Below are 12,711 nucleotides of genomic sequence, written 5' to 3'. Positions count from 1 at the left end.
TCTCTTTTCTCTATAAATTGATGTATCTGAAAACAAAAACTATTTACCTAATAAAAATATCACCATCTGGTGGTGGCTCTTATAAACTGAAAAGATATAATTCCTAAGATTTCCCCAAATATAAACACGTATTACATAATCCCAAAGACTTCCAAGAATTATGACTGACAGAGGCAACCATTTTGAAGACAGCGAGTATCACAGTATTACTTAGAATTAAAAAAAAAAGGCTTGGTTATGCATTACTTGGAAGCTTTTTCTCAACATAGTTCTGTAGTATTGGATTTCATAAATAGATTTTCTCTTAATTTCTTATACTATTCAGCTACTTTCATTCATGTAGTCATCATAATATTTAATGAATGCTATTTCATGCTAAAAATAGTTCTAGGTACATAGGAATATAACTGCAAACAAAACCAAAACAAACATATATACTGTGAACGGACCGTGAGCACACAGTCCACGCGAGACTTCCCTCACTTCTGACACCACGTGCAAGTTCAGGGTGTTCCCTAAGCCACTATCAATTTTAATAATTCACTAGAAGAACTCACAGAACTCCTTGAAAGTTGTATACTCACAGTTATGGTATATTACAAGGAAAGGATATGGATCAAAATCAGCCAAGAGAAGAAGCACATACAGCACAATCCAGAAAAAAGGCCTAAGTGTGGAGCTTCTGTTTTCCTCTCCCCGTGGAGTCAGGAACAGCAGTACTTCCCTAGCGTCAATGTGTGACAAAACGCATGGAGTATTGCCAACAAGGAACGAATCTTGGTGTCCAGCCTTTAATGGGGCTTCATCATGGTAGGAGTAGGGTAAGCATGGTTGACTGCTCGTAAGAGTGATCTCAGTATCCAGCTCCTCAGAAGGTCAAGCTTATACAGAACAAATAACTCAAAGCCTCCACCCTAAATCATATTGTTACTGTCTGGCTGGTCCAAGGCCTCCAAACAAAGTCACTCCTATCAGGCGTAACATTCCAAGGGTTTAGAGATTACCTCCTCAGAAGGGCAAAGGCCAGCCCTCTCTTTGGATAGGATTAAGTTCTTCACTACACATATGTAATGTATATACATGTATATGTATATGTGTAGTATACATCTCAGGTAATGCTAAGTATTTTGACAGAAAATAGGCACCAGAGATAATAAAAGTGAAAAGAAGAAAAATTAGAATAAAGGGATAATGACAGAAGGAGTGCTTTTTCAAATATTTTAGTGAGGAAAGGCTTCACTGATTAAAGTAACATTTCATCAGAGACAGAAGCCCAAGATCAAGGTGTTGACTGATTTGGTTCCTGGTAAGAGCTTCTTGGCTTGTAGACAGCCTCTGTCCTCACATGGCCTTTCTTCAGAGGGAAGACAGAGCAAGCTCTGGTGTCTTTTCTTTTAAAACATTCAAACAATCCACACTATTTCCTTCTCATTTTTCCCTACCATTTCCAATATGACTAACCAGTCTTTCTTACTGAACAATTCACATACTTGTCATATCAGGCGTGCCCAATGGGTACACTTATTGGAATTATTCATTCCTATAATATTTGCCAGAACTCCCAAAATGTATAATCTCAGTCTGCTCTCTCTGCATCTTTAACTCATATAACCAACTGCTTTCTAGACATCTCAATTTGTATGTTTTACAGGCACCTCAAACTCTACAAGTGTTAATTATACACATTAACTCAACCCTCCCCCAACCCCCCCAAAATCTTCCTCGTCCTATGTTCCTCATATCTCAGGATATGGTACCTTTCCATTAGGTCATCTTTCAAATCTTAAACTTGGGAGCCATCTGACCCTTTCCTCTAATTCTCTACATCCAGTGAATCATTAAATCTTGACAATTATTTTTCCTAGGATCTCAATGCCAGTCCTTCCCATATTCTATCTTGCTCTGTCATCCCATTTTGTCTCCCCTACACCACAGCCTGTTAACTAGTCTCTCTACATCCACTATTGCCTCCTCCATTCCTTTCTACTCAAAGCAGTCAAAGTAATCACTCCCCTACTTAAAATGTATTATTGTTCTTTCTGTGGCATGTAAGGTCTTTTATGGTCAGGCTCTTTTCTACCCCTTTGGCCTTCACCACTAGTCTCTTAAGTTTCAGTGTGGAATCTTCCCACTCTCCAACATTTTATCATCTTTCTTCACGCACATCATTCCCTCCACCTGTAATACTCTCTTCCCTCCCTCATCAGTTTGGCTAAAGTCTACTTATCTCAGTCACTGCTTACCCTCTCATTCCTTAGAAAGAACTAACTGACTGACTCCAAAATTAAATTCTTTTTGCTGTAACATCTCATGGCTGTTGCGGAGGCGTACTTTTTCCTCTACCCTCCCATGTTTAGTTCTTGGAGACTTGCAGACTAAACTGACAAAAACAGATTAGCAAGCGATAAAACAGATATAATCACATATCTATGGGAGTTCACAGAAAAATGTGACTCAAGGCAGTGGTGAGAACTTGGGGCTTATATACCATCTTTTAGGGAAGGGAAGGAGGAGAACGGTATTTATGGGAAAACAAATGACTTTTAGGAAAGATAAATGAGCTCTTATGAGAATAGATGGAAAATATGTTGGTTTTGTTATAATGTCTTTTTAGGTGTGGTGCTGATTTGCAGTCTCCAATGACAAAAGTCAATCTTCCCTGGTTCCTCTCCCAAGGAAGGGATTTATGACAATAGAGTTCTGAGTTCTTTTGGGAGGCTCTGTTTTTAGGCAGATAAGAGATTTCAGGAACTCAAATGCCTCTGTTCAAAATAATTTTTCTGCCACAGAGATGCATTCTGGAACCCTTCATATGGCATTTTCCTTCCTTAACTCACAACACACCTTTCTTTAGCCTTTATCTTCTCCTCAAGACTGTAAGCAAATAAAAGCTGATGCCAGTCTTCTCTTGTTCAGTGAGTATTCCCAGCACCTTTAAATCAGTCACATGTGTAAATGAACTAGATATTCCCTGGTAAATTTGCAAGCCTATGTGGAGCAGCCACTTGATTATACAAGAATAGCCTGTGCTAATCAACAATAGACGTCTTCACATGAACGTAGGAATCTTCAGCTGCTGTTTTATTTAAATTGCCTAAGTGGGGCTTCCCTGGTGGCGCAGTGGTTGAGAATCTGCCTGCCAATGCAGGGGACACGGGTTCGAGCCCTGGTCTGGGAAGATCCCACATGCCGCGGAGCAACTGGGCCCGTGAGCCACAACTACTGAGCCTGAGCGTCTGGAGCCTCTGCTCCGCAACAAGAGAGGCCGCGATAGTGAGAGGCCCGCGCACCGCGATGAAGAGTGGCCCCCGCTCGCCGCAACTGGAGAAAGCCCTCGCACAGAAACGAAGACCCAACACAGCCAAACATAAACATAATAAATAAATAATAAATAAAAATTTTGAAAAAAAAAAAAAAAAAAAAAAAAAAAAATAAATTGCCTAAGTGCTCTGCACTGAATTTGAGTACACAGGCTTATCTTATGCCTTTGGATAAAGGTGGTAAACGATGATAACCTTTTAAAAGAGGCAGGGACATTTTTATACTTAATTATAGATTTGAAACAGATGCTAGGCTGTTTTCATGACATAACCACTTTACAAAAAAAAAAAGGAATTCATTTCATTTTTTTGAGGACTTTAGGAGACAAAGCATTCGATCCACAGGTTCTTTTACTATGCCAGTCGACATTTACAGGGCCTACTGGGAAGCAAACTCCTGATTTTACCAAGAGAAATAAGAAAGTAAAACCCAAAACCCGTTTCCTCACATGCTGGGCATCGGGAAAGAAAACCTCTGAGCCTCCTGCTGGCTCTGCCTCCAAAGGTACAAAGGTAAACAATTGAGGGCACATCAAAGATTTCACCTGATCCAATCCGGGGACCTCCAGGGCCGACGGCCCGTGACGTCACCGGAAACGGCTGCTCGTGACGCTCAACGTCTCTCCCTCTTGCACTGGGCGCCGGAAGCAAAGCGGAAGTGGACGCGCACCCGCTTCCGGGCCCGGTCGCCATTTCCAGCGGTTGCAGGTTCTCACGAGTTTTGGCCTGCTGGGACAATGAGCTATGACTACCAGCAGAACTGGGGCCGCGATAGCGGGCCCCGCAGCTCCGGCGGGGGTTATGGAGGAAGCTACGGAGGGGGCCACGGAGGGAATCGAGGCTCCGGAGGTGGCGGCGGCGGCGGCGGAGGAGGGGGTGGTCGAGGCGGCCGAGGCCGACATCCCGGGCACCTGAAAGGCCGCGAAATCGGCTTGTGGTACGCGAAGAAACAAGGCCAGAAGAACAAGGAAGCGGAGAGGCAGGAGGTAATCTGAGACTCGGTAGTGGAGGGGGATGAAGCGGGACAGGTTTTCTTTTCCATCCTTTGACCCCTAACTTTTTCTTTCCTTTTCGGTTTTTTAACTGGTGCATGTGCTTTGTGAAGTGCAAGTGTTGAAGCTTCCAGTAGTCGATCTTATAGCGGTGAACGTTAGCCATGCGCATCTGACCTGAAGCAGTTGGGATTTAGATGCGAGTGTATACTTGGCTTAAAAGACGTGAGAACCGGGGATAAAACAGATGTTAAATTCAGGGTCCATCCGAAATTAACTTTTTGGGGGTGTCACTGTCATAGTATATCTGGCTACCCTTTCCCTTAGTATAATTAATGTCACTTTAAGTTCTTTGCCTAATGAGCTCTAAAATTACGGCTTTATACATTAGACACTGGTTTGCGCGGAACAAAAACTATCAAGCACTATTTTGAATGTAGATCCTTCAGAAGAGTACTCCAACTTCCACTTAGTATTAAAATAGTTACAAACACAGGTTTTTTGTTTTTACGTTGGGCTATGGAGGTTTTTGCTGATTAGCAGCTCCTCTTTGAGAAGGAAACCTAGGATCCTAGAAGTGGAAGAAATTTCAAGAGATGATTTGGCTTAGTCCCTTGTCTTCAGGTTGGTAATTGTCCATTTGATTTGTATCCTGAAGACTTGTAGTAAAGGAAACATTAAAGTTCCCTGAGTGGCCTGTTCTAGTAATTATTATATATGTGATTAAACCGAAGTTTTCTTAATATAAGCTTTATAAAAGCTTTTTACTGACTTTAAAAGCATCTTTCATATTAGATACAGAGTGTAATTGAATCACCATTTAGGCTTCTGTTTTTAAATCATTCCATTTCTTTTCTTTTATCCATGTCATTTTTGTTGAATTGGGGGGGGCGTTATCTATTTATCTTCACAACTTATATTTCTCTTTAAAAATATATTTCTTCAATAACTAAAAATTAACTTGTTCATTGAGCAAACTTTTTTTTTTTTAAAGGGAGGCACATCTAAGTCATCTTGAAATTGGAAGAATAATTGAGTGATTAGTACAGAGTAACTTCCTAAGAACTCTTTATCAAATTTTATTTACCCCTTTTTTCACACAAGGTTTTATGCATGTTGCTATGGGGGTCTGAAGAAGTATGATATTAAAGGAGCTTACAGTTTAGTTGGGAAAAGTAAGAACTAAACAGACGAAACGTTAAGTAAATCAGGAAAAATTCTTCATTATTATTTCCATCTGAAGCCAGTTGTGCAGTGGGTCATTATGAATTAAACTCTTGATTTCCACCACCTTCCCAAACCTTCTCCATTTTAGTAAAAGTCACTACCATTTATTCACTTGCCAAGGCCAAAATGAGATTTATTTTTGATTCTTCTCTTTCATTTCAGCGAGTCTGTTTTCTCTTCCTTCTTAATATATCTCAAATCTAACCACTTATCTCCACAGCAATTACCATGGATCCAGCCACTGTTTTGTTGTCTGTCCATGGCTCTTAACTGGTCTCCTATTTGTACTCCCCGTTAAGTCTGTCTTTTGTAGAGCCTTATATCATCTCATTCTCTAGCTCACAATGTGAAAGCCAAGTCAGTTCTCAGTGAGTGAGTCTCAATCTCATACGTTTCAGTGCATCCTAACATGTTTTCCAGGAATCTTGGCGATTTAGCTTCTACATATCAGGTTTCCCTCTATGTACTTACCTTTCTGAGCCTATGTTCCCAAGATGTAATTAAAGCTTTTATAATCATACTTTTATTTTTGCTTTTTTATTATAGTTCTCATATCATTCTCTAAAATGTATCTCTCCATTTTCTCTACTAAATATCGTATTTCAGTAATTGGCTCATCCTACCTCTTTCTTTGATCACGTTCAGCCCTTTGTGATTGCTTCCCAGTCAGAATTTCCACAGCTTTTACTTTTTAAGTAATACCTGTGTTTACAAAGTGACTGCATTCTAAGGATGCACGCTTATTCTTTCAACAGATATTTTTTAGGATCTAATATATTTGAAACAGTATCATAGGCACTGTATTAATAAGCTAGATATAGCCCCTACCTTACAGAAATTGTGGTGTGTTAGGCACTATAGGGCGGTTAGAATACAATGTTAAAGAATTATAATAAGGAGGATGTGGGCTTATCCCCTAACTCAAATTAGGAAGAGCCTAGAAGAGGTAACCCTTAAGCTGAAACTTGAAAGATAGCAAAGTATGTCTGTGTTTGTGATTTGGGGGCTTGGAAAGGGATTTTTAGGTCGAGGCAGCAGCATGTGCCACAACCTAGAGGTCAGGAAGACCATGTTCAAGGAACTGAGAAGGGGGGTAGAGCAGTGGCTTTTACACTTTTGACCGTTTCCTACAAAAAGGAATATATTTTAATTTGCAACCCAGTGCACACACGTGTGTAAGTGAACAAAAATTTTCATAAAATAATGTTTAATTACCTGTACATTGCCCTGGCGCTTTTGTTCTTGTTGTTTGTACCTTTCTGCCCTTTTTTTAAATTAATACTGGTCATGATCCTTTAATTTTACAGATCGCAGTATGAAAGCTCCTGGACTAGAAAATAAGCAGGGCTTTGAAATTCTTTCCCTTAAGAACTCTGGCAAGTCATTAAAGCGTTTCAAGCAAAACATGAAATGATTGGATTTGTGTTTAAATTCACCCTAGGTAGCAGCATAGAGAATGGATTGACAAAGAGGCAGTCCTGGGACCGGGAGACCAGTTAAGTAGCTCTTGGCAGTAATTAAGGTGAGAAATGACAGCTTGAATTAGGACATTGCTAGTGGAGATGGAGGGAAGCAGACAGCTTAAAGTGATTTAGGAGGTGGACTCAAAATGATTTTATCTGGAGGGAAGGGGAAGGCAGGTGTGAATGGATGACACTAATGACTATATAAAGAACTGGCTTGATGGAGGAGGACGATGGACTCAGCTTAAGCACGCTGAGTGTGATATTATAGGGCATGCAAGTGGTGATTTCAAGGAAGTTAAAGGCTGTGTGGACCTGATGCCTAGAGAAATCTAGACTGCAGGTGAACATTTGACAGTTTGTGGGCCTATGGATAGTAGTTGTAATATAGAAGTGAATGAGAAGAGAAGTGGGTGCAGGCCTGAACTCTGTAGACCATTGCTTCTCAAACCTGAATCACCTGGCATCTTGTAGCAATGTAGAACTGGGGTGGGTCCAGAGATTCAACTTTTCTCACAGGGTCCCAGATGATGTCAGTACTGCTGGTCTGCAGAGCACTCAGGCTGTACAATGTAGAACAAAAAAATTTAAGGTATGGGCTGAGCAAGAGAAGCTTGAAAGACTCTAGGAAGGAACAGCCAGAGAAGAGAAAAATAAGGAGATGGATGTTGTTTTGGAATCCAGGAGTATTGTTTAGGGAGAAAAGAGTATATGAAAAAAAGAAAGTAATCAATAGTGGCAAATATAATCAAATAGCTGTACTGATGTCAAGTGAGGTAAGAGTTCAGAGTGTGTTGGATTTAGCAACAGGGTAATGGGTAACCTTGATGAGAGAGAGCCCTTTTTGTGGAGTGATGGAAGTAAAAACCAGATTGCACTGGAGTGGCTAGAGAAGGAGAGAGGAAGAAATGGGGGTACCTCCAGGCAGTTCTCCTGTGAGAAGGAAGAGGAAAAGGAGGGGTGGGAGAATTCAGGACAGGATTTTTGTTTTTATTGTTTTAAAAGTGAAGAGATTTGACTGTTCAAGTTCATGTACTGATGGTAAGGAGCCAGTGGAGAAAAAAAGTAAATATATCAGAGAAGACTAAATCAGACCTTAATGGCTGATAGCAACAAAGGTTTGTTTTCTACTCACGTTACTTGACTGTTGGAGTTCGCTAGAGTTCTCATGAGAATGAGGTCCACATAGCCTCCCACCCATCTGGAGCATAACTGTTTTTGGTGGCAGCAGGGAGGGATACAGTAAATCGCCCCTGATTCCTGGAAATTCCCATTACATGGCCATGGGAAATGCAGTTCTGCCTTATATCTGTAAAGAAGCAAACCAGAATATTGATATACAGCCTAAAGACTACTAGAGAGAAAGAGATCTAGGAAAGGAAGATAAATCTTAATCGGAGATACCCCTGAGGAGGTGGAAGGAAGGCTGCAGGGCTTAAGTGGAGAGATTAACTAGGAAAATGTATTCCTCTTCCATTTTAACAGGAAAGAAAAGAGCAAAAGATTGGTTCTGATACAGGTGGGTTTGGGTTTGGTGGCAAGCGATTGAGGACTTTTCCTTTGGGTTTTGTTTTCTGTATGAAATATCGTGTGTAAAATGTCGAGGGTGAACAGGAAAGTGGTATGGGTGTGTTACAGAGAATGGAGAAAGTTTGAAGCAGTTACAGGTAATTAGAAGCTGATGAGAAAGACAATTTGCTGGATATAATTGAGGGTCTCCTTTGCTAGGAATTTCCAGTTAGAAGCAGAAAGAATATTTGAAGATGTCCAAAAGGGGGGGAAATAATAAAAAAATCAAATGCCTTGATAAAATAAAAGAGTCATGAACCATAAAATGTGTCTGAGATTCTGAGATTCTTCAGGCAGGGGGTGAGGTAAAGTAAAGGATGATGGAACTGGAAGAAGGTTAGGAGGGAGATAACCTACAGAGAATCAGGCTAGATCCAGGTTTGGAATTTCAGCATTCCTGAATTCACTGCCCACAGCCTCTGGGGGCTCATTGTGCAGAGAACCACGTTGAAAATAATTTTTTTTAAAAAAGTGTATATTATGTTTTTATTAAAAAGTATAAAATTTTCAGGGGCTATTTCATTTTTCAGTCATCCCACCTTTTTCTGGATATCTAAAATTCATTTAACAAGGTGAGGAGGAGACCTTTGTTCTGCTAGTAGAGGTAAAAGCTTCAAAATGTGAAGTTCTCTTTGGTTGAAGAAATGCGTTAGTGTGAATGAGTTTCATTGGGAAAGCAATCAGTCTTAAATTACTTAATCTTTGCCATTTTGAAAGTGAATGAAAGAAACTATGGCTGTGAACCCTTGAGGTGTTTGGAAAGGGTGTAAAAATTAAGAAACCTGTGCTTAAGGATGACTTTATGTCCTGGGGCTTCCTTTTCAGAGGAGGCTTTAATCAAAGTATTGCTGAGGATTCTTAAATTTCTAAGGGCCAAGAAAAAACATAGTGTAAGTACACAGAGCAGTAAATGTTAATATGTACTGAAGACCTACAGAATTTAAAGCATAGGGCAAAAGTGTTCTGATAATGATCCTCTGTGTTGGGGGTCCCCAAGACCACCCTCAGGTTCTGAAATTCACTGTAAGGAGTCACAAATCTCTGAAAAGCTGGTGTACTCACAGTAGCTGTTCTTAACAGCAGATTACTACAGATTAAAATTGGCATAGGTAAAGGTGCATAGGATAGAGTCCAGGAGAAACCAGGTGCAAGCTTCCAGTCCTAGTAGAGAGGGCATAGTCTATACTACGGAGAAAAGATACATTAGTCTAATTTATTAACCATTTAAAGATCTCTATGTAGTACAGTTATTAAAAAGCAAAAAAATTTGGACTTTATTTTTTGAATTTTTGGAATTTATTTTTTATACAGCAGATTCTTATTAGTTACCTGTTTTATACATATTAGTGTATATATGTCAATCCCAATCTCCCAATTAATCCCACCACCAGCACCCCCCTGCCACTTTCCCCCCTTGGTGTCCATGCGTTTCTTCTCTACATCTGTGTCTCTATTTCTGCCCTGCAAACTGGTTCATCTGTACCGTTTTTCTAGGTTCCACATATATGTGTTCATATATGATAATTTGGTTTTCTCTTTCTTTTTTTTAACATCTTTATTGCAGTATAATTGCTTTACAATGCTGTGTTAGTTTCTGCTTTATAACATAGTGAATCAGCTGTACATTTACATATATCCCCATATCTCCTCCCTCTGGCGTCTCCCTCCCACCCTCCCTATCCCACCCTTCTAGGTGGTCACAAAGCACCCAGCTGATCTCCCTGTGCTAAGCGGCTGCTTCCCACTAGCTATCTATTTCACATTAGGTAGTATATATAAGTCCATGCCGCCCTCTCACTTCATCCCAACTTACCCTTCCCCCTCCCCATGTCCTCAAGTCCATTCTCTACGTCTGCGTCTTTATTCCTGTCCTGCCCCTAGGTTCTTCAGAACAATTTTTTTTCTTTAGATTCCATATATATGTGTTAGCATACGGTATTTATTTTTCTCTTTCTGACTTACTTCACTCTGTATGACAGACTCTAGGTCCATCCACCTCACTACAAATAACTCAATTTTGTTTCTTTTTATGGCTGAGTAATATTCCATCATATATAGGTGCCACATCTTCTTTATCCATTCATCTGTCTGTGGACATTTAGATTGCTTCCATGTCTTGACTATTGTAAACAGAGCTGCAATGAACATTGTGGTACATGACTCTTTTTGAATTATGGTTTTCTCAGGGTATATGCCCAGTAGTGGGATTGCTGGGTCATGTGGTAGTTCTATTTTTAGTTTTTTAAGGAAACTCCATACTGTTCTCCATAGTGGCTGTATCAGTGTGCATTCCCACCAACAGTGCAAGAGGGTTCCCTTTTCTCCACACCCTCTCCAGCATTTATTGTTTCTAGATTTTTTGATGATGGCCATTCTGACCGGTGTGAGGTGATATCTCATTGTAGTTTTGATTTGCATTTCTCTAATGATTAATGATGTTGAGCATTCTTTCATGTGTTTGTTGGCAATCTGTGTATCTTCTTTGGAGAAATGTCTATTTAGGTCTTCTGCCCATTTTTGGATTGGGTTGTTTGTTTTTTTGATACTGAGCTGCATGAGCTGCTTGTAAATTTTGGAGATTAATCCTTTGGCAATTGTTTCATTTGCAAATATTTTCTCCCATTCTGAGGGTTGTCTTTTCTTCGTCTTTATGGTTTCCTTTGCTGTGCAAAAGCTTTTAAGTTTCATTAGGTCCCATTTGTTTATTTTTGTTTTTATTTCCAGTTTTCCAGGAGGTGGGTCAGAAAGGATCTTGCTGTGCTTTATGTCATAGAGTGTTCTTCCTATGTTTTCCTCTAAGAGTTTTATAGTGTCTGGCCTTACATTTAGGTCTTTAATCCATTTTGAGTTTATTTTTGTGTATGGTGTTAGGGAGTGTTCTAATTTCATTCTTTTACATGTAGCTGTCCAGTTTTCCCAGCACCACTTATTGAAGAGACTGTCTTTTCTCCATTGTATATACTTCCCTCCTTTATCAAAAATAAGGTGACCATATGTGCGTGGGTTTATCTCTGGGCTTTCTGTCCTGTTCCATTAATCTGTATTTCTGTTTTTGTGCCAGTACCATACTGTCTTGATTACTGTAGCTTTGTAGTATAGTCTGAAGTTAGGGAGCCTGATTCCTCCAGCTCCGTTTTTCTTTCTCAAGATTGCTTTGGCTATTCAGGGTCTTTTGTGTTTCCATACAAATTGTGAAATTTTTTGTTATAGTTCTGTGAAAAATGCCAGTGGTAGTTTGATAGGGATTGCATTGAATCTGTAGATTCCTTTGGGTAGTATAGTCACTTTCACAAGGTTGATTCTTCCAGTCCAAGAACATGGTATATCTCTCCATCTGTTTGTATCATCTTTAATTTCTTTCATCAGTGTCTTATAGTTCTCTTCATATAGGTCTTTTGTCTCCTTAGGTAGGTTTATTCCTAGGTATTTTATTCTTTTTGTTGCAATGGTAAATAGGAGTGTTCCCTTAATTTCACTTTCAGATTTTTCATCATTAGCGTATAGGAATGCAAGATATTTCTGTGCATTAATTTTGTATCCTGCTGCTTTACCAAATTCATTGATTAGCTCTAGTACTTTTCTGGTAGCATCTTTAGGGTTCTCTATGTATAGTATCATGTCATCTGCAAACAGTGACAGCTTTACTTTTTCTTTTCCGATTTGGATTCCTTTTATTTCTTTTTCTTCTCTGATTGCTGTGGCTAAAACTTCCAAAACTATGTTGAATAATAGTGGTGAGAGTGGGCAAACTTGTCTTGTTCCTGATCTTAGTGGAAATGGTTTCAGTTTTTCACCATTGAGGACAATGTTGGCTGTGGGTTTGTCATATATGGCCTTTATTATGTTGAGGTAAGTTCCCTCTGTGCCTACTTTCTGTAGGGTTTTTATCATAAATGGGTGTTGAATTTTGTTGAAAGCTTTTTCTGCATCTATTGAGATGATCATATGCTTTTTATTCTTCAGTTTGTTAATATGGTGTATCACATTGATGGATTTGTGTATATTGAAGAATCCTTGCATTCCTGGGATAAACCCCACTTGATCATGGTGTATGATCCTTTTAATGTGCTGTTGGATTCTGTTTGCTAGTATTTTGTTGAGGATTTTTGCATCTGTATTCATCAGTTATATTGGCCTGTA

General features: G+C 39.6%; 1 protein-coding gene across 1 annotated transcript in view; it reads left to right on the top strand.

The window, feature by feature from the left end:
• The first annotated feature begins 3,993 nt into the window (after positions 1 to 3,993).
• The window catches only part of DHX36 (DEAH-box helicase 36), a 49,489-nt gene continuing 40,771 nt past the window's right edge, over positions 3,994 to 12,711 (top strand). The window contains exon 1 of the mRNA XM_082459523.1: positions 3,994 to 4,306. Coding sequence (XP_082315649.1) covers positions 4,058 to 4,306 — 249 coding nt within the window. The 5' untranslated portion in view covers positions 3,994 to 4,057. The remainder of the gene's footprint in view (positions 4,307 to 12,711) is intronic.

This window comes from Balaenoptera physalus (assembly GCF_965194825.1).
Source record: "Balaenoptera physalus genome assembly, chromosome: 4".
Classification (NCBI taxonomy): Eukaryota; Metazoa; Chordata; class Mammalia; order Artiodactyla; family Balaenopteridae; genus Balaenoptera; species Balaenoptera physalus.
The sequence above is the reverse complement of the archived record's forward strand: the minus strand, read 5'-3'. Positions and strand labels throughout refer to the sequence as shown.